Below are 21,455 nucleotides of genomic sequence, written 5' to 3'. Positions count from 1 at the left end.
GCATAAGCTGTTCTCTGACTTCTTTCTATGCATGTGCCATGGCATGCGCACGCACGCGCGCACAGACACACACAGACACACACACACACACACGACACATAGTAACAACAACAATAATAATGATAATAACAAAAGGAGCATATGTCACACAATAGCTGTGGTCTGATGAGGTTGCTTTCTCCACAAGACTTCCATAAGGACACAGCTCTTCTGATACAGACAGAGTGAACAAGAATTTTTTTTTTTAGTTTTGCAATTGCCATCTTGTCTCTTTTTCATGTTTCTTATCTCCCAGAACTTACTTTCATGCCTGGGGAAGAAGAGCATCAAGAACTCTGTCTTCTCATCCCTTCACCCCAGCATCCTACACAGGCAGCCACACCTCTGGGCTTACTGTTCTATTAACTTCTTGTTTTTCTAAAACAAAACCCTTGCTACAAATAATCTAACTAGCCACTAATTTGATTGGACATTTCTGGACTTTGTTCTTTTTTATGTCGTTCAGTATTTGATTAAACACATTGTTCTTAGGAACAGCCATGGTCAACACAAACATTTGGTCGCTAAGCATCCTAAATATTTATATTTATGAGGCTGAGCCTTGTGAACTGAACAGGAACTGAAACCAGAGCTCCCAGATTATACATCAAGAAATAGAATGGTGTACTTTATTTTCAAAGATCATATGCATTTTATTTTAGCATTATAATTATAGATATAACATGTTTATGTATAAAGTGGTCTTTGAAATTCCTGTAATAAATTAATTTTTAAAACAAATACTGTTCTGGGTACTTTTTATATGTGTATGACGCATCTCTCTTTCTTCCTCTCTCTCTCCTCCTCTCTCTTCCCCTCTCTCTCTTCCTCTCTCTACCCCTCTTTCTTCCTCTTCCCCCTCTCTGTGTATGATGCAAACCTCTGTATGTGTAGAGGCATGTGTGTGTCATGTATGTGTCGTGGGGCTCATGTACAGGTCCTTATCTTCCGTCATGTTTGAGATAGGGTCTCTGTGTGTGTAGAGGCATATGTGTGTCATGTATGTGTCATGGGGCACATGTTTGAGATAGGGTCTCTGTTCTGGCCTTTGCTAACACCAGGCTGGCGTTGCTTCCAGAGGTTCTCCTGCCTCTGGCTCCCATCTTATCACAGAAACACTGAGGTCATAGACAGGTGCTACATGCCTCGCTTTAAGTGGGCTCTGGGTATCCAAAACACAGGATTTCACACAGTAAGTGCCTGATCCACTGAGCATTTTCCCACCTCTGAACATGTTATAAGGTCATTTTCTTATCATTTGCTTTCCAATGATTCTTCCTCATTTTCATAAAACATAGTCAACATTTCAAAAGCACTCTGTTTTGAATTTAAAATTAGATATTTTAAGAAATAACAATTCAGAAAATTTAAATATTGTAGACAGTAAAGAAATGAATACAAGGGAAAAATGAGATAATTACTTCATCTGAACATCTAGAGAAATCACTGATATGCTAGGTAACTTCTATACTTGACTATAGCCAAGAGGCTGAGAAACAACTCATAAGTTCTATACGGGGAGACAAAAATACTTTACTGACATAAAATGGTGACAGGTCCTTCAATATTTAATGTAGGCCACAAGAGAGCCAAGAGAAGCCACAGCAGACCATCACCTACACAACCATTGCCCAAAGACGACACACTGGGTCTTTCCAAAGTCTTTGTTTTGGGACACATCAATGGGCAAGTCCCTCTTAGAGCTGTTTAATATTGCACCTTACATGAGCGTCTCTTTACAGCTGTCCAGCTCCATCACTGTCTTCTGAAGTCTCAACCCAAGGGCATCTACTTGACACTGTAGGTCTGAAACGACACAGCATGCTCATTAGTATACCAGGGTCGAGGTGTTTTCACAAACTAAATCAAGCTCTTCTGAAGTTTCCCTTTAGTTTCCAAAGAACAACACAAAGAACATTGCCTGTATGGTTCTAAGCAACATGCTCGTGGTCCACACAACACTCCACATACCTCATATGTCTTGGCCCTTTCTCTCCTTACCATCATGCTAATTTATAGACACCTAACAAGCTAACCTTTCTAGTGTTTTCAAAGGAAATTCGTGTGGCTGGCATACTCCAGACATTTCTGATCATTTGGCTTACTTCTTAAAATGTTTGGCTGTCTGAGCTCCCTTTTCTGTTCCCAAACCAACTGAGTCTTCTGGGTAGAAATGAAATAGACAAATCATATGCCAGGCGCATGTTTGTGAGTTTGTTAACTCTTGAGTAGTATCTAAAAGGCATTTTAATAACTTTAAAAGACAAGAGAATACTTTGGGAAATTGACTTCCACGCAGTCTTCATCTAGGAAATTAAGGAAGTATTTGAAAAGAGTTACTCAAGAAGCCATGTGTAATGTGTATAGAGTTTTGTCTTACCAGAGTCCTGGCACTAGGCGACTATGAAAGTGTGGTCTGAACCCCACTCCACTGACAGCCTGTGGGTATTTAACACTCTGGAAATAATTTAAGGTATGAAAGGAGACTACACAAAATAGACTTAATAGTTTATACAGAAAAGAGACATTCAAAACAAGGGAATTGTAAAGTTTTTAATGTTCTAGCCACCTCAAGTGTTTTAATATCCTACTTTTAACCTATTTTTAATAGTAAACTTGAAATTTTTTATGCAGCACCATAAAAAGCACATCACCAAACTTCTGTTAAATCTTCAACATGCTTTTTTATCTCTCTTTTTTTTAAACAATGGGCTAGTTTCTCAAATCAGAAGCAAATTCATTCTAAACAAATGTTCTCATAAAGATTTACCAGGCATTTATATTAAAACCTTTGTTTATCTCAGTGTTTTCAAATACATTATTTTTAATTATTTTAATGAACATATAAAATTTTGTGTCTATCATGTACATCATATTTTGAAACATGGATACAGTATGGAATGAATAAGTCAAGCTTATTATTAACCCATGTACTACACCAATTCTTATTTTTTTGAGGTGTGAACACTTCAAATTTACTCTTAAAATTATTTGATGATGTTATTAACTAATAATGACCATGCTGCACAACAGTCCTTTAAGTTCACCACCTATTTAAATGAAATGTCTGTTTGCTTTGACCAACGTCTCCTCACATGCATTAACTTTATCCCTTCAAAATGCTAGACAAGTTCGAACTGTCTTATTTTCCAAATGAAGAATGAGAGAGAGAGAGAGAGAGAGAGAGAGATCCTCTGGGTCCATTGTCCTATTCTTGAAATCAGAAATCAATCAGCCAGCTGCTAAACTTTCTGAAGATGTTTAAGTCTGCTGAGGGGAAGACTCCTCAAAACAAGATTCAATTCCCGACTTACTAATGATATTTTCAGGGTACACTTTTTCCCATTAATGGAAGAGAAAATAATAGGAAATATACTTTTTGGTAAAAATCTTTCAAAGCCCAGAAGCCTTATTTTGAATGGTCTGTACCATGTCATTGTTATTAAGCTCCTGTGGGTCAGACACTCTGCCGGCAGGTTTTGACGCAGTCTCTGGAGAATAAAGAGGCAGGAGCTGGTGTTCACTGAGGGCATCCTATGTCCAAGTGCCGAGCATGGAGCCTTTCTCTGCATTATTTCATTTGTGGCACAGTTACCAGAGGAGGAAGCAGGTATTTTGGTTTTTCCAAGTGGAAAGAGGAAAGTGATTGGCTTCCTAAAGTTGACTCAACAAGCTGTCACGTGATTCACTGAGTCCTGTCTGAGCCTAAAGTCTTTCTTGCTCACAATGACTCTCGAAACATAAAAGCCACAAGTGAACAGTATATTTGTCAAAGAAGTGTGGTGAGTGTTGTCTAGACCAGCTGTAGTCTCTGGACTTCTAAGGAGATACACTTTACAAAATGAGTAATATTGTTTTACTAATGAAAGCTAGAAAGACATGGTGTCCTTGTGACTAATTTTATGGAGCTGACAACATTGAGGACAAGTTTGTTTTCTTGTTGAATGCTCCTTGTACTTCTGTCAGGATAGAATCATAAACTAGATTAAGCATGGATCTGAGCCCATGGGATAAATTTTGTATTATTTCTAAGTGTGGCTATAGTTAAAACTGATTAGCTTTAAAATAAATCCCCAAAGAACTGTAACTTTGTATGTAAATTTTATGTAATTAATTCTCAATTACCTGAGAGTTAGTAGAATAGTAGATGCTGAAAAGAGCCACTAATTCAAGCTCACTCTGGTAACATTAAAAAGTATTCTAAGGCTCACACTTGAATATACAGATGTGCCAGAGTTCCAGAACTGACCAGGTTTCCACTGAGACAAAGCATGCCAAGGACCCTATGCATGGGTAATGACAGAACTGTGAACTTCTGTGGCTCTTTACCATGCTTTTCTCTTCTCTTCTCACTTTCAGGACAAACATAGGTGAGTGAGCCTTTGGGTCACAGTGCAGAACCAGCAGAGGAAACACTGTCCCCATGACTGTTTGCCACATGTCTTAAAACAGCTCTGAATATTGGTAAAGTAAATAAATGTTTCACCTTGTAAAACAAGAACCATGAAGGTTGTCGCACCAAGTAAACAGAAACAAAACCATAAGCAGTGCCAACCACGAAAGTATTTTATTTAAGGAGAAAAGATATCACCTAGAGCGGAGGAAACTCAATTCATTACAAATAACTCACAATGTAAAAAGCCCCCTGGTGTGTTATTGGGAGTCGATTTATATATTTTCATGGCTGCTTTTCATTTTTTGGTAGTATTTTTTTGTAATCAGGAAGTCCTAAGGAATATTTTAAAAAACAAAAACATAGGATGTGTCTCTTTGGTTCTGAATGATGTGTAAGCATCACACAGGCTTATTAAAGGTTCTGGTAGATAGCAGGGCCCTTTGTTTTCAGAAGCAGAATGCCCAGTTCCTGTCTTTAATAAATAAAGGAACATAGTCAGGATAAGCAGCAGAGAGTCTAAGCCACCTGCGCAAAACAGCTCCTTCAGTTTCTGAGGCAAGGAGTTCTTAAATAAGTGTATTGTTCTGTGCAGTCCTTCTCTATAGTCAAATAAATTCAACTTCAATTTTCTGTCATTCAGCATGACATTGGATTATGAGGCAAGAGGCCCTGAATGACTGTGAAGAGAAAGGAAGCATTGGCTTTAAACACCATGCAGATGTAAGGCGGAACCCATGGAAACAATCCAAAATTCACAACAGCACATTCTACTGGGATGTGACTGCGTTCTCTGCAGATATTAAATACGAAGCAAATGATTTTAAATGAACAAAACCAAAAAGAGCTCTTAGTCTCTCTTCATACGAAGCAGCTGCTGGCCGGATAGCATTACACAGACAGCAGATTTGCAGTAATTAGTATTTGAAAGAATCCTGTGATTCTGAAAGGCTTTGAGAAACTGCACACACAAAAGGTATTCACGGTTAACTATTTTATAGGAAGATAGAAAGCTTTAATAGTCACTTGGAAGGCATAATAATAGGCATAAGACAATATCAGAGAAAACAATAAATATACCTCAAAGGGTAGAAAGAAGAAGTTTCAACTAAAAAAACTCCTAATAAGGAAAACACACAATCTTAAATTTTTATCCAAAGTCCTACTGGGAGGAAAATCTATAACCCAAGGTTCATGTAGCAAGGCAGAAGAACAGCAGGCATAAGGACATGCAGAGACACAGGGTAAAATAGTTAAGATTTCTAGTTTGACTTGACAGTTGCAATGCCAAAGGGTTAAGATGACCTCACTGGTGATTCTGAGCAGCAGAAATTACTTGTCTCAACACAATAAACAAATTTCAACATAAAATACCCCAATGGCTGTCCTTTCTTTAATGTTAGAGATAAGGAATCCCAAACCACCTTTGAACCTTCTAACACAATTAACACTTAACAGTTCAGAGGTGCTGGGCACAAGTTCTAAAGCCACATACCTGGCTTCAAACCCTGCCTCTTCCAGGCCCTATGGTTCCAGGCACCCTGCACAGGGCTCTTCCAGCCTTCCTGTTACCAAAGCCACCAACTCCAGTAGGCTTTAGCTGGGAAGCCCACCCACCAAGCATGACTGAGACACAAGTAGGCAGTGGATCAGGTAGGAGGGCTCCAAGCCTTCCCTCTTCCTCTATTCCTCCATATCCAGTCCCCCAGTCTCATCCCCAGCTCTGGAGCAGATCACTTGCTAAGGTCTCTTCCTCACTCTCTGCCCCCATTCCCAGGGGACTAAGTACATCTTGGTGGAACACCCAGCTTTTATTTCTCCCGTGGACCCCTTAAACCCCCCTCCGACCCCATCCCTATTCCCAAGTGTCAGCTCCCAATACCTAGGAACAAATTTGACCTGGAATCCCCTGTGGCCATCCCTATCAGGATCCCAGAAGAATTTCCTACCAGGCAACACACAGCCATCACTCTCCCCTAAGAACCAGGAAGGCCAACAGAAACCAAGGGACTCACCCAACAAAGACAAGACCAGTAATTAGCAACTAGAATTACAAACTTCCCAAACTCAGATGTCTGCAGGAAAGTATAAAAACACAATCAATAAACAGCCAGGACAGTATGTCTCTACTAGAGTCCAGCAGCTTTACCATGATAGGTCCTGAGTATAGCCACATAGCTGAAGCACAATAAAAAGCACTTAAAATAGAGAGGAAATGAATAAAACAGTTCAAGACCCTAAAAGGGAAATAGAATCAATGGAGAAAACCCAAAGTGAGGGAAATCCAGAAATAAAGAATTTAGGAACTTGAACAGGAACCTCAGAGGCAAGTCTCAGTAGCAAAATATAAGAGAGGGAAGAGAGAATTTCAGGCATTGAAAACACAATAGAATAAAAAGATGGCTACCTCCATCAAAGAAAATGTTAAATCTAAAAACTTCTGGCACAAAACATCCAGGAAATCTGGGACAACATGAAAAGACCAAATCTATGAATAGGAACAGAAAAAGGAGAAGAAATCTGGGTCAAAGACAGACAAAATATTTTTTTTCCTTTTTTTTTTTTTTTTGTCTTTTTTTAAGATTTATTTATTTATTTACTATGCACATAGTATCCTGCTAGAGTGTTTGCTTGCAGGCCAGAAGAGGGCACCAGATCCCATTATAGATGGTTGTGAGCCACCATGTAGTTGCTGAGAATTGAACTCAGGACCTTCAGAAGAGTAGCCAGTGCTCTTAAGATCTGAACCATCTCTCCAGCCCCTAGATAAAATATTTTCAACAAAACCATAGAAGAAAATTTCCATAACCTAAAGAATAAGACGCCTATCAAAATTCAGGAATCATGGAGAACACCAAACAGACTAGACCAGAAAAGAAAGCCCCACTCAGCACATAATAAAACATTAAACATACAGAACAAAGAAAGAATGCTAAATTGTTGTTAACTGTTATTATTATTATTATTATTATTATTATTATTATTATTATTATTTACAGTGGCTGCCCCTTAAGCAAAGGCTGTCTTAATCGGAGATTGTAACTCCGCTCCTATCAGCAGCGGCTTGGCCAAAGGGCTGCAGCCTGAGGGAATTCTGTTCCCTTAGGCACCGGTCTTCCAAAGCTACTAAGGGAAACTTTATCTAGATCTCTATCCCTCTAAAGAATTCACAATTCAAAGACTGAAGTAGAATTCTGCTTGCTCAGAGAAGCTGAATGGCAAGTAGTTAACCTTCTCCCTTTGCTGGCATCTTCCAAAATACCCAACCATCCTTCTGCTTAGTACCCACTTAAGAACTCTAGCTACATGTGGTTCCTCCCTACTACTTCCTGTCAGCTACTTCCTGACTCAGTCTCCTGCTCACATGTTAATTTTATTTAATCAAACAAATTTAACACATCTTTGCATTGTTAACAAAAGCAGTAGGAAAAAAAATGCAATACACTTTAAAATAATATTCCACAACAGTTACAAGTTACAAGGGAGAAAATCCAAGTAACATATGCCAGACCTATTAGAACAAATCTTGACTTCTCCATGGAGACTCAAAAAGCCAGAGGGCCTGGAAGTGAAATTCTCAGGAACATGGATGGAACTAGAAAAAAATCATCCTGAGTGAGGTATCCCAGACCCAGAAAGACAAATATGCTATGTATTCACTTATATGTGGATATTAGCTATTAAGTCCATGATAATAAAGCTGCAATCTGTAGAACCATAGAGGTAGGTATAGAATAAAGGGCTTGGGGGGGGGCACAGATAGATCTCCCTAGGAAAGAGAAATAGAATAGATAGTTATGGATGGATAGGGGGTTGTTGAGGGGACTGTGATAAGAGGATCAATTGGATATGAGGAGTGAAGAAGAGGATGAGGAAGGGAATATAGCAAGAGACAGTTAAAGGACCATTTAAGGGGTGGTTCAGAAACTTAATACAGTAGAAGCTTTCTAAAATATAGACATATATGAAGGTGATCTAAATGAAATCACTAAATAATGGGGGAGACAGAGCCCCAGCTAACCATCTCTTGTCACCAAATGAAGCTTCTGGTCCCAGACTGGGTTACAGATAATTGGGTTGTTAGGCAAAGGGATCCCATGGGAATCCCCCAAAACTCAGTCTGTTGCCAAGACTATAGGTTGCTCTCCACAAACTGATGGCAAGGCCCCATTGCTGAAGACACCACCTACACCACTCAGTGAACAAGGAGAAGTCAAGCTGGTGCCTGCATAGAGCCTTCACCCCTGCGTTCTAGCATCTTTGGTACAGGAGGGTACTCTGCACACTACCAAAAGAGAAACGTAAAAACCAAGCCAGCCACAAACCATTAGATGGACAATAATGTCCTGCCTGCATGGTATGCTAGTGCTATGGTGGCACAAAACTTGTAGAAATAATCAACTAATATCTGGTTTGACTTAAGGCTCATTCCATTAGATGGAACCCGTACCTGACTCTGCTTGGGTAACCAAGAACCTGACACTAGACCTAGGGTAAAACCAAATACTACTGTTCTAAGAACTTAAAAAATACATAGCAATAAAGTGACTTCTGATGACATTCTGCTGTACTCATAGATCAATTCCTTGCTCAGCCATCATCAGAGAAGCTTCATCCTACAACAGATGGGAACAAAAACGGAGACCCACAGCCAGACACTCATTATGCAGAGAGTGAGGGACCTTAGAACACTCTAAGCCCTAAATGAGATGTTGCTATCACCTCCCTCCCCTCAGGGCTCAGGGAACCCCGAGGAAGATGAGATGGAGAGAGTGTAACAGCCAGAGGGGATGGAGGACACCAAGGAAACAAGGCCCTCTAAATCACCAGGATCTATGCACATATGAACTCACAGAGACTGAGGCAGCATGTATCAGGCCTACACAGGACTGCACCTTCTGGGGTCCCACAGCTGAAAGGAAAAGGGAATGCATGCCCCCCATGCATTCTCTAACCCAGAAATAATCTCCAATTGATAACCACCTGCAAATGAAAACTTAGTTTTCTCCAACGGAGTGTCACTGGGGAAACAAACTACTCTTAAGAATAGGCTGCATGCTCAACATGAAAGAGCCAACAGGAAATGAACTCAGCGGTATCTTTGGAGGTTCCCTGTCATGTCAGGGCTCTTCCGGTGTGGTTTGTTTGTTTTAATTTTATCTTATTATTTTTCATTTTTATTTATGTATTTTTCCTTCTCTCTTTTTTACCCTACAGGTCCTTTGTATACATATTATGGTCTCCAGTTTAGTGTTTTTATGGGATTCCTGCAAATGAGTGGGCCTCTGTTTCTTGTGCCGTCTCTTGGGCTCTTTTCCTTCTGTTGGTTTTGTCTAATCCTGATGTGTTAGTTTTTGTTTTATCTTATTTTATTTTATTAGTATTGTTGTTTTCTAATGAGAGACAGAAAGGGGGTGGATCTGAATAGAAGAGGAGGGGAGGAGGAGGTTGAAGAAGCAGATGAGAAGAAATGATAATCAGAATATATTATGTAAGAAAACAATCTATTTTTAATAAATGGGAAAAAATTGAAGGACAGAAATAAAACCACCAAATGGAAGCTTCAACCAACTTGACACAGCTGTTTTGATACCTGAAAAAGTACATTTCAAATCACAATGAGTCAGAAGAGATAAGGTACGAATACAAATGAAGTGAAATAATTCCTTGTATCATATCAGGTCATGCTAGAATAAAGCCAGACACCAACTGCAAGAGAGTCCACAGAAGTTACTTGTGGGGAAAGAGGTAAGACCCAAGGCAATTCTAAGCAGAGGAACAATGCTGGAGGAAACACACAAAAACAGACAGTGGAACACAGAGAGGACCCAGAAATAAACCCTCAAAGACACAGCCATCTAATCTTTGACAACATACCTCAGGGGAAAGTCTTCAATAAACAACATTGAAGAAACTGGATATTCACATGCAGAAGAATGAAATTAGATCCCCAACTTTCACTCTGCATGAAAGAATCAATGTGAAACCAATCAAAGACTTTAAGACCTGCTAGAGTGTACCATTAGATGTGGACCTGGGCAGGGGCTCTGAGAAATGACTCCAACAGCACAGGAAATAAGCCCCAACAGTTGACAAATGGATTGCACGAAATTTAAAAGCCTTTTCAGAGCAAAGGACACAATCAGCAGAGTGACAAGATGCCCAAAGAATGAGATGAAACTTTTGTCGTCGACTATACACCACTTAGTATTAGATAGGTATTAATATCTGAAATGTACAAACTGCAAAAATGAAAACACCAAAATTCAAATATTCTAAAATATGGGCCTAATAAGTTGAATAAAAAGTTCTCAGAAGAAATATGAAAAAAAAGTTCAATATCCTTTGCCAACAGAGAAATGCAAATTAAAACTACTTTGAGATTCCATGTACTATGGAGAAGTGAGCAGAATATTACTCAAAGACACTCGCAGAATAAAAACAAAAACAACAACAAAAAAAAACCCCAGAGAAACGGGGTTGATAATGAGTGTAAGACAGAGCTTAGTCCTACAGCTGCAGACACGTCCCAACAGTCATTCAATTACTTGAATGAATCCATGTTTCATGATCAAAGTATTTACAGGGATTCCTTTGGGAGGACTAACTTTATGGCAAAGCATGAGCAAGGTGGCGCCATGCATCTTCAGCTGCCTAGGGCACAGTTCTTCCTTTGCTCCTTTCTCCTTGTGCTCAGGTATTAGCCAAACAGGCAAAGGACAAGAAGCACTTTTCCAAACAGGGTTTTCAGGCCACAGAACTGCTCTGAGCTAGTTGCATTCTAAAATGAAGTCTGTCGCATAAATATATAAAGTATAAAAAAGCAAAAATTACTTTTGCTACCATTTTAAGACTGAAGATATTCTTGGGCAACACTCAGATATGTAAAAATTAGGTATAATAAAACTTGACATGATTTTGATAGAAAAAAAGGGAAGATAACTGTCTAGTAACAGGATAAGAGTAAGGAAATTATGATTTATCTAGAGAACAGAATAGTACCTGGGAGGCAGAGGCAGGCAGATCTCTGAGTCTGAGGCTAGCTTGGTCTACATAGGGAGTTTCAGAGCAGCCAAGGCTACATTAAGACTGTCTCTAAAAGGGTCAAGGAGTACTGAAGAGGTGGTTTATCAGTTATGAGCACTTGCTGTTCTTGCAGAAAACTCAAGTTCAGTTCCCAGCATCCATATGGCAGCTCACAACCACCTGTAACTCCAGTTCCAGGGGAATTCAATGCCCTTTTCTGACCTTCAAGGGCATCAGGCATACACATGGTACAGACATACAAGCAGGCAAAATACTCATACACATATAAATGAATCTATAAAAATATAAAAAAAAATTTTGAAAGAACAGAGTAATTTTTATCAATAGTTTTGACATGGAAAGATTGCATAACAGAGAAAATGCTGGATATTATAAAACTATGATTTATACTTATATATGTGTATGTCAAGAAAGATACACATGAAATGCTCATAATTGTATCTGAATGATTAATTTCATTAACAGTGAGCATGGCTTATTTTGGTAATAGGGAACAAAACAATCATATTAAAGTGCCTTAACACTAAGCTACCTTCTAATTCACCCCATAACCTGTCTGTGTTTCGGGAAGCCTTGCCCACTGTGAGTTCCACCATTCCCTAGGTGGGGGTGGGAGTGTCTTGAGGTGTTTGAGTGGAGAAAGAAGTTGGCATGGCATGCATGTGTTAATTCATTCCTTTCTCCTCTTCCCTGCGATATAATTTCACCAGTTCTCCCAAGCCCTCCCTGGTACAATGGGCTGTAACCTGGACCTGTGAATTAAAATAAACCCTGTCTTCCTTAAGCTGCTCTTGCCAGGGAATTTTATCACACCAACAGAACAGGAAACCCAAACAACAGTATTAGCAATAAGCTGGTGGGAAAGAAATGAGGGACATGATGTAGCTAAAGAAAAGGTGGAGAGCAGGAAGGATCGGGCCCAGAAAGGGGAAACTATGCTGGAGGTGAAGAATGGGGAGAGGTATAAAATGGCAAAGGTGGAACAACCTAGGAATACACCAGAATTACAACTACTTCAAGGGAGAAAAATGAGGAAGGAAGGAGACACATCTATCCTGAGGAGTACTGACGATCCTTGGAGAAAATTCCTCACGATCCAGATACTCCTACAATGGAGAAACATACGGAACAGAGATCACCTTCAAATGAAAGCCCGGTGTCGGAAGCAAAGGGACAAACGTAATCTGCTCAGACTTCAGTGCCAGAAACCGCTCCCTCAAGACACTTCACACTTCAGTGGCAGCCTTGTTCAAAGAGGAACTCTCAAGAGTTTTAGTCTAGTCATCTGGCTTGTAACTTGTCTAGAGAACAGGGAAAACTGTGTGCATGTGTGTGCGTATGCATGTGCATGTGCGTGTGTGTGTTTGTGTGCAGGTGAGCTGCTACTTTGGGACATGGAGGCAAGCAATCTATAGTATTCCAGTATGAAGCTGCTCTTTTAAGGAATGCTAATTTAAAATAAGTGAGTGCCTGTACGTTTCCTTAGCTTTCTAGTATAAAACCAGCGCTTTTCAGAGGTCTGGGGATGTAGCTCAGTAAGGAAGTGCTTATCCACCCAGTTATCTGAAGGAGTGGAGGAAATCACTACCTCTTTTATTATGAGTAAAGTTTACCTTACTGTAACTGGAAGCCAAATATTCAAAGGAATCATAAAGGCTGGCCAAGTTACCACAACACACTGGCTCTGAAAAGTTACACTTTGCAGGTAAGGTGACAGTCCAGCTCTGTTCAAAGCCTTCTCTGTTGTTTTAAAAATATAAGCGGCACTGTTACTGGGCAAAAAGGTCATGAGATACGACAAAACCCAGTATCAGAGCTTTATTGCGGGAGCAGGGACACAAAAGGGGCAGCTGTCAATGGCCTCAAGGGTGTGTGTATGTGTGTGTGTAAGGGTGTGTGTGTACGGGTGTGTGTGTAAGGGTGTGTGTGTGTGTGTGTGTGTGTGTGTGTGTGTGTGTGTGTATGCTGGGCAGGTACTGTGTATGCCATAGCACATGTGTGGAGGTAAGGGAACATTTTGTGGATTTGGTTTTCTTATTCCACCTTATAGACCTGCAACAATCAAACTCTATTCCATAGGATTCATGGCAAGTATTTTTACCTTCTGAGACATCTTGATGGCCCCCCAAAGTTTCTTTCTTTTGAAAAAAATTTTAGATGTATTTACTTTATTATTTTATGTGTATGAGTATTTTGCCTGAATGCATGTACATCATGCATGCCTGGTGCCCACAGAGGTCAGAAGAAAGCATCAAATCCCCTGGAACTGGAGTTACTGATGGTTGTGAGCTGCCATGTAGGTGTTGAGAATCGAACCCAGGTACTCTGTAAGAGCACTCAGTGCTCTTAACCATTGAGCCATCTCTCCAAACCCTCAAAGCTTCTTTTGTAAAATGACGGAAATCCTCTAAAACAATGGTTCTCAACCTATGGGTCATGGCCTTTGGAGTCTACTGACTTTTCACAGGGGTCACTTAAGACCATCAGAAAACACAAATATTTACATTACAATTCATAACAGTACCAAATTTATAGTTATGAAGTAGCAACGAAAGTAATTTTATGGTTGGGGGTCACCACAACCTGAGAAACTGTATTTAAGGTTGCAACATCAGGAAGGTTGAGAACACTGTTCTAAAATGAGATCATGGCAATGGTCACATAATTCTGTGCATAGCCTAAAATCAATACATTGCACACTTAAAATGGGTAAACCTGAAAATATGTAAATTATACCTCAGTAAAGCTATTTTTAAAACATTTAATTAGGATGTTCAAATATTTTATGCAAAACAACATCATTAAAATGGCTGTGTTGTTTATTATACCAAACAGCTTACTAAAAGAAAAAAGTTTCAAAGTTTCTCATTTGGGATACATTTGAAAGTTGGTTAAATAGATTTAGGGAGGAATAACAATACTGAGATGATTTATCTGAACTGTGTCTTCCAGTATTTATGACTGCTGACAAAAGCAAAGGACACTTCATTCTACCTGGTAGAAGGAAAATCATTTAAGTGGACTCATTGGTAGGTCATAATGACCTCTAAGAGGACTATAATCAATTGAGATAAATTGTGCATTTTGGAAGTAATATTAGTGTGCCCTAAACATAAAATTACAAAACTCATGTAAATAAATCTGTTTTAAAAGGAAGCTAGGGATTTAGTCTTCAAATTTTTATTTTACATGTTTTTTTTTTTTCTGGAAAAAAATCTAAACTTCAGCATAGAGATAGGCTGCCATTGACAGTCCATTATCAGCCTTGCAACTATACAGAGAAGAATTTAACATATGCATTTAAATATTGGGCATGTATGTTTCAAAAGATAAGCAAAAGAAAATGATGGGAAGACAAAGTTAAAGGTTTTTCATGTAGAAAAGTAATTATCATAGACACTATATCCTTGAACCAAAGTTGAAAATGTTCAATGGTATTTAAAAAAAAGTGAACACAAATATGACTGTTTAACCTTGAACACAAAGAAGCAAATCACGGCCTGAGGGGCTGGCCAGGTTGCAGCCCAACCAGCACACTCACCAACGACAGATAGTGTCAGAGAGCCACCTGCATGGTGTATGGTGGCAGGGTCACCATCTGACACTTGGCCTAGGATGCTTGCAATTAAACCACACTGGTGGGTAGCATGGGACTGCAGGATCAGACAGAAGACACAACACAGTGATAGTTACACACTTCAAAATGGAGAAAAGTCCATTGTCAAAGTGAATTCTGAAAGTAAGAGATATGGGGAAAGTGGGGGCTTTAACTGGGGAGTGGGAAGGGAGGGTAATAAGGGGGGAAGAGTCAGGGAAGAGAGAAACAATACTAAGGATGTTTTAAAAAGCCATAGGTAAACATTTTTAATACATATATAACACACACAACACACATATACACAGTTTATATAGAGTTACTCCACATTTCTCCTCAAGAGCCACAGACTACTGAACAAAAATGTCCTTGTAGCAGACATAGGAGACTGCCTAAAGGGTCATTGGAAAGGAGAGTCCAAGAGACTGTCACAGAAAATATAAGCTATTGCTATGGCCTTTGTTTGCTTCCCAGAACTTGAAGATAAAACCCTATGGCTAAAGACACTAGACACTTTGGACACAGGAATTAGAGAAATTGAGCTGGAACTGACCCAGCAGACTCCTGTGGTTGGTGGTTTGAAAGAAAATGGATCCCAAAGGGAGTAGCATTATCAGGTGGTGTGGCTGCAAGACGTAAAACTCTCAGCTACCTCTCCAGCATCATGTCTGCCTGCATACTGCCATGCCCCACCATGATGATAATGGACTGAACCTCTGAAACTGTAAGCTGTCACCCTAATGTTTTCCTTTATAAGAATTGGCATGGCCATGGTGTCTCTTCACAGCAATAGAAACCCTAACTAAGAAAACTCCTTCCTGAGAAGGTACTATGCAAACTCCTAAGAAAGGACAGCAATTGATGGTCCTACCCAACTGTAAAGTCTACAGACCAGGAACTACAACAATGATCCCGGATGGTGCAATAATGACATTTTTATCCTGACAATGGCCAACAACTCTCTAATTGGATTTAAGGCCTGATCAATAGTATTCGTGTTTGGTACTACAAACCTAGTCAATTATCTGTGGCTAGAAAGGCCATAGGCCCCCAAAGAGAACTTACTACTGTCATTTTCCTAAATCAATATAACTTTTAATTGTATTCTAAGTACTTACTTGTGGGGCGTTTACCCAACCACCCCCACAGTTCCCCAGAGTTTTCTTGAGTGCGAGCAGCAGGAAATATTAGATAGAAGGATTTATTGCGGAGAATATCGCGGAGATAAACAGATAGAAAATAAAGGATAGCCTCGAGAGGGCCTGGAACCTATTCCAACGGGCCCCGACTGTCTCTGCCCCAGGGTTTTTATAGAGACGCCAAGGGGTGGAGCAAAAGACCTCCTCCCCCAGCACAGCCAAGTGCAGACCATCCCAGACACCTGCACTTAGGCCCGTGGTCTAATCATCCTCTATTCGGACCTGCTGAGTAAAGCCACGAGGAACCCGAGAACGGGCTCCCACAGGTCCCCCTTTCTTAATATATAAAAAAAAACTAATAATGGCTTACAGCAATCTCCATAGATGTTACACCTCCCAGTATGGGAGTAGAGGATGATATAGATGGCATTTCTCTTTTGAATTAGGTCCAAGGTGACTACAGCAGTCTTAGCTGCCTCAAGCCCTTTCTAAGCAAAAAACTCTTAAGGCGACTACAAACTTAAAGAATCCCTTAGCTTCATCATTACCATTAACAGGTTAACATAAATATTGCTATACATAGTCACAATTCTCTCAATCTTACAACTCAAAGCAAACTCTTAACAGAACCATTTGAATTAGCATATATGGTGCTATATATAGTTAACAATTTTCTCCGTCTTACAACTTTAACTCAATCATTTGAATTTTCTTGTTAACAGAACATAGGAAAAACTTCGATGAATTCACAAACTTAAATATTTCCTTAACTCCACAAAACCAGGTGCATTAATATCAATAGGTTTCTGCAAACATAATTCAATCTCATAACTCCTCCTTCTCTTTATAATTTTTTAAACAAAATCTCAAACCTAGTTAGAGGAACCCAAACTTATACAATTCCTATAAACCCATATTGAAAAGCAATCTTCTCAGTCTAACCATGAACACTTTGAAAACTTAGCAAAACATCCAAAAGCAGTTTCTTAATAAAACTCTTTACACTTTAGAAGTAGTCTCTTAATATACCCCATTTGCATTTCTTACTAACAAAAACATGACATTAATTCACTCAAACAACTTTTGAAATTAGACTAAGGATTATTAACTCTCCCCGTTTTCTTTATGATTTAAGCAAAATCTCAAGCCTAGTTAGAAAACCCAAACTTCTGTTTAAACAGTTCCGTTTGTAACACAAACCAGTTGCATAAGTAATTCCATTTTACATAAACAGTTCCACAAAACAATTCATGAATCACCAGTTAATAAAGCATATATGCATACACAAAACTGCATCTTGATTCTAGGTAGAAATCAATTTCTTCATTTAAACAGTTTCATTTTTAACCCAATTCCAGAAAACAGTTCCTAGGTCATTACTATAAGTAAACTCAATTGTCCCATTGCAATGAAATCTCTATTCATTTCATTTCTTAAGTCCCAAAATTCACATGATAAATTCTGGTACGAGCCTTCCAAATATGAAGAAATCCATAACCAAAATCTTTGTAGTTTTATCTCATTTTAAGTTCAAAAAGTTCAAACAAGAAATAAATTCTAGTATCAGGCTTTCACTTCCAAATATGAAGAGATGGTTTTCAACCAAAACTTTTTGCCGTTAACAATTTTACTTCAAACAAGCATCTCTGCAACTTTTGTTCTCACAGACAGAGACCTTTTTAGGTACAGTAGTATTCTAAACCGCACCGTTTTTGATGTTAGCTCAGGTTTTTCTGTGTTGCGTTGATTTTCCATGAATCTCAGCTGCGGATGCCTTGTGCTAGTTCTGGCGTCCGCCATTCTTAGCTTCTTAGCGGCTTCTGGAGCTTTTGAAAAACCGCTCAGACTGCCTGCTTTGCAGTCTGCTAGGACACTAAGTTCTGTATCTCAGGTTTTTTCAGCATATACATTAATAGACTCACACTTAACATTTACACTTTACAAACTCACATATAACCTTTTGCCTTGCAAAGCATTTAGACTCACATTCGACATCTACATTTTACAAACTCACATATAACGTATTAACATCTACTTATTTATACTCCTTAAGGAAACTATAGAACTACTTTAGCAAATATATTTCTTATTACTTATATATTTCTTATATTCATTCCATCTTATTCTTATTTAAACTTACATTTACTGCTAACATCTTTACTTCTTACAAGCTTATCACTACATGTCTTAAGACTACCTTAGATACTTCTTGCAAGCTTATATTTTTAAAGGATCTATAGATCTATTTTACAAACTTATATAGGGCTACCATTAGCATATATTTAACTTAGCAAACACCTAAAGATTTTTTAACACAGATCTAACAAGAGAATTTTTATAAACTTATATATCTTATTTTCATCTTTTTCTATTTCTTACTCTTAATTATTATCACTATCTCTATTAGAAAGATTCTTAACTAGACAGGAAGTACATACATCATTGCTAACGTTTAGAGTTTATAGTCAGCTTTGTTATAAAATACTGGGATTTAGTGAGTGGTGTTGTTATAGAATTGTGATAGTTGTTGCTAGGGGACTGTAACCTTCCCAGGATGATGCCACACTCCAAAGTTGCCAGTTCTCTCAGCCGTTCCAGACCGGCAGAGATGCACTGTTAGCGGTAAACAGTTTTTAACTAGAGGCTGTCCCTTCACCCAAATTCATAATAGTTCCCCTAAGTGCTTCAATTCTAAGACAACGTTCAGTGTATAAACTGTTTTCCCTTGTTTTAAGGATTTTAAAGTGGCTTGTTTGCTCTTAAAGGTAGCTTTCTGTCATCCAGCTACCGTAAAAACTTTGCACAGCTATTAGGGTAAATAAGGCATTTTACCAAGGAGCCCCAAACCGCGAAGCACCTAGTTCTGTATCCTTTCAATTTTTCATTGGAACTGACACTTAAAACTCTTAGACGATTTTCCTCCTTATTCTTTTAAAAGCTGTATTTTAAGTTTACCATGAACGTATTTTCGAGCTGACAAAAGTGTTTCAGGGCAGTGTCGCCATCTTTAGTGAAAAACTACCTTTCCCAGAATGCATTTCCCTTATATCAGTCCATAATAGTATCAGTCCCTTAAATCAGTCCTTTATATCATTTCCCTTATATCAGTCATTTCCCATAGTTCTTTTTGGGTCTGAGAGTCAACTTTTAAGTTCTTTTTTACCAGACTTGCTTACAAATTCTTGCCCGGGAGGTTTGAACAAAGTTTTTTGCTTTTGCAACGGGAGATTTGAACAGGCATTTTACATTTTCAATTATGGGACATTGGGAGGTTTCTGGTCTCTCCTCAGCTGGCTTTAACAGGTGTCTCCTTTAATTGACACTGGCCCCCAAATCAGAACTGCACCTGCCTCGTTAGCGCGCATTGAGGTGGGCAATTTCTGATAGCAACTTTCCTCGGGGCTTGTGTTTGTCTTAGCCAGTCAGTGAAAAACAAGATCATGCACTACAGCTTTTCCATAGCTCTTTCGGAGAGATTTTCTCCCACTGATTTATCTCATTTTGCTTGTTCCTTCCCCCCCCCAGATGCAGAGCTTCAGGTATCTGTCTGCGGCTCTGTACCTCTGCTAGCTGCCCTTGGAAATAGGGGCTTTTTTTTTTCTCCCCCCCAATCTGCCTCAAATTCTAGCAGCTTTTTCAGGTCATATAGTTTTCTGGGGAGGATTATGTCCCTTCTCTGTTTCTTCAGAGTCTTTCTCCCAGACAGTTCCCAGTTTGGTCTCAGTTTATCCCCTCTACCCCAGAAACAGTTTCCGACACTACAGTGGCGGCTTTCCCTGCTACTGAAGGTAGGGGCTTTTTGTCCGTTTGTTTTCTGGGTCTGTGTGGTTTGCGTACAGACTGAAAATCTAACAAGGGAGGTTTTTGCCATTTCTAAACTCCCATTAGGACAGGTGTTTTGCCTTATCAGACCTTCACCTGGCCCAGTCCCCCAGTGGGTTGCATTTGCTTGTCTGGGTGCTCAAGGACAGAGCTTATGCCAGAGGCAATCACCCCTCAGGGCTACACTCCCTCATCTCAGGGAGTCAGTTGAAACAAAGCTTTTCTCAAAGAGGTGCTTTCTCTGACAGAAAAGAAAGCTTTACTAGTTCTGTTCTGCCCTGGCTGGGCTCTTTCCCCAGACAGCGTTCTGACTCAGCAGCACAACTGCTTCAGACACAGTTCAGCTTTACTGTTTTCCCAGAAAGGTCCTTACTGATAGGAAAGCTTTTTTCAGATGTCTTTTTGCAGCAGTGGACCTACCAACCCGGGACTTGTAGGAAAGCAGACAACTGTGCTGTTCCCACTGGCTTTAGCTTTGGTTGTTCATTAGCAACCTTCCCCTGGGTCCTGCACCTTCCTGCCTCAGCTCTGTGCTCCAGGAAGTTTGCAACTGCAGGAACCCTAGTATCCCTGAAATGCACCCCAGCTCAGAGACGCTGGCCAGTCACCTCTGGGTTTTTGGTCAGAATCGAGGATACAATGCTAACAGTTTGCATGCTTCAGGGGATCTTTGCATTAGGACCATTAGGAGCACCTTTTCATTCTGAAATGCTCAACTCAAACAAAACCCTTGATGCCTCAGCTAGGTTGTAACTGAAAAGCTTGGCTTTTTTGCTTTTCTCAGGTAAAGTTTCTGGCCCTTTTGGGCTCTCTGTAGCTCTTTACCCACACTCTCCCAAGCGTTTCCCTCAGGGTACTCTGACCCACTGTCTTTTACTTGCTTGAAGAGACAGAGCTTAGAAGAGGTTTTTAGGAACTTGTCCCTGCCTCCTGCATTGCAGGGACAATTTTTAAGGCTTGAAAAACAGAACTTAGAGGTTTTGCTGTCTTAAGAGGTTTGTTGTTTTTCCCTTAGAGCTAATCACAGGTGGTCCCCATACTAATATCTTCAGGTGATTCTAATTTTTGTCCTTCTGAGAGAAAGTTAAAGGCTTTAGTTTTTAAGTTTGAGAGCTTTTGAGAAAGATGAAGGCTTTTTAGAGTTTTTTTCCCCCAAATTTTCCAAGAAAAGCTTTAAGAGAAAGGTTTTTTTCCCCCCAAGAGAAAGAGCAACTTTTCCCAAAACTTCCCAACTTTAAACTTTTTGGCTTTTTACATCCCCATTTTTGCCTCAGGGAGAAATCACTTTCTCCTGCCGCTTGGACTTAGCATTTCAGCTGCCCCAGGTTAAAAGCTTCCATAGGAAACCTATTCTTCCCCATAAGCTCGAAGAAGAGCTTTTTTACTACCCAAATAGCCCAAAGAAAGATTTTTTCCCCCA

General features: G+C 39.5%; 1 protein-coding gene across 13 annotated transcripts in view; it reads right to left on the bottom strand.

The window, feature by feature from the left end:
• Lekr1 (leucine, glutamate and lysine rich 1) overlaps positions 1-21,455 on the bottom strand; it is a 175,310-nt gene that overhangs the window by 60,914 nt on the left and 92,941 nt on the right. For all 13 annotated transcript variants that reach the window (XM_059265433.1, XM_059265431.1, XM_059265444.1 and 10 more), the window contains one exon: positions 1,764-1,845. In XM_059265433.1, coding sequence (XP_059121416.1) covers positions 1,764-1,845 — 82 coding nt within the window. The remainder of the gene's footprint in view (positions 1-1,763; positions 1,846-21,455) is intronic.

This window comes from Peromyscus eremicus, chromosome 6 (genome assembly GCF_949786415.1).
Source record: "Peromyscus eremicus chromosome 6, PerEre_H2_v1, whole genome shotgun sequence".
Lineage (NCBI taxonomy): Eukaryota > Metazoa > Chordata > Mammalia > Rodentia > Cricetidae > Peromyscus > Peromyscus eremicus.
This window is presented reverse-complemented; position numbering and strand designations above follow the sequence as displayed.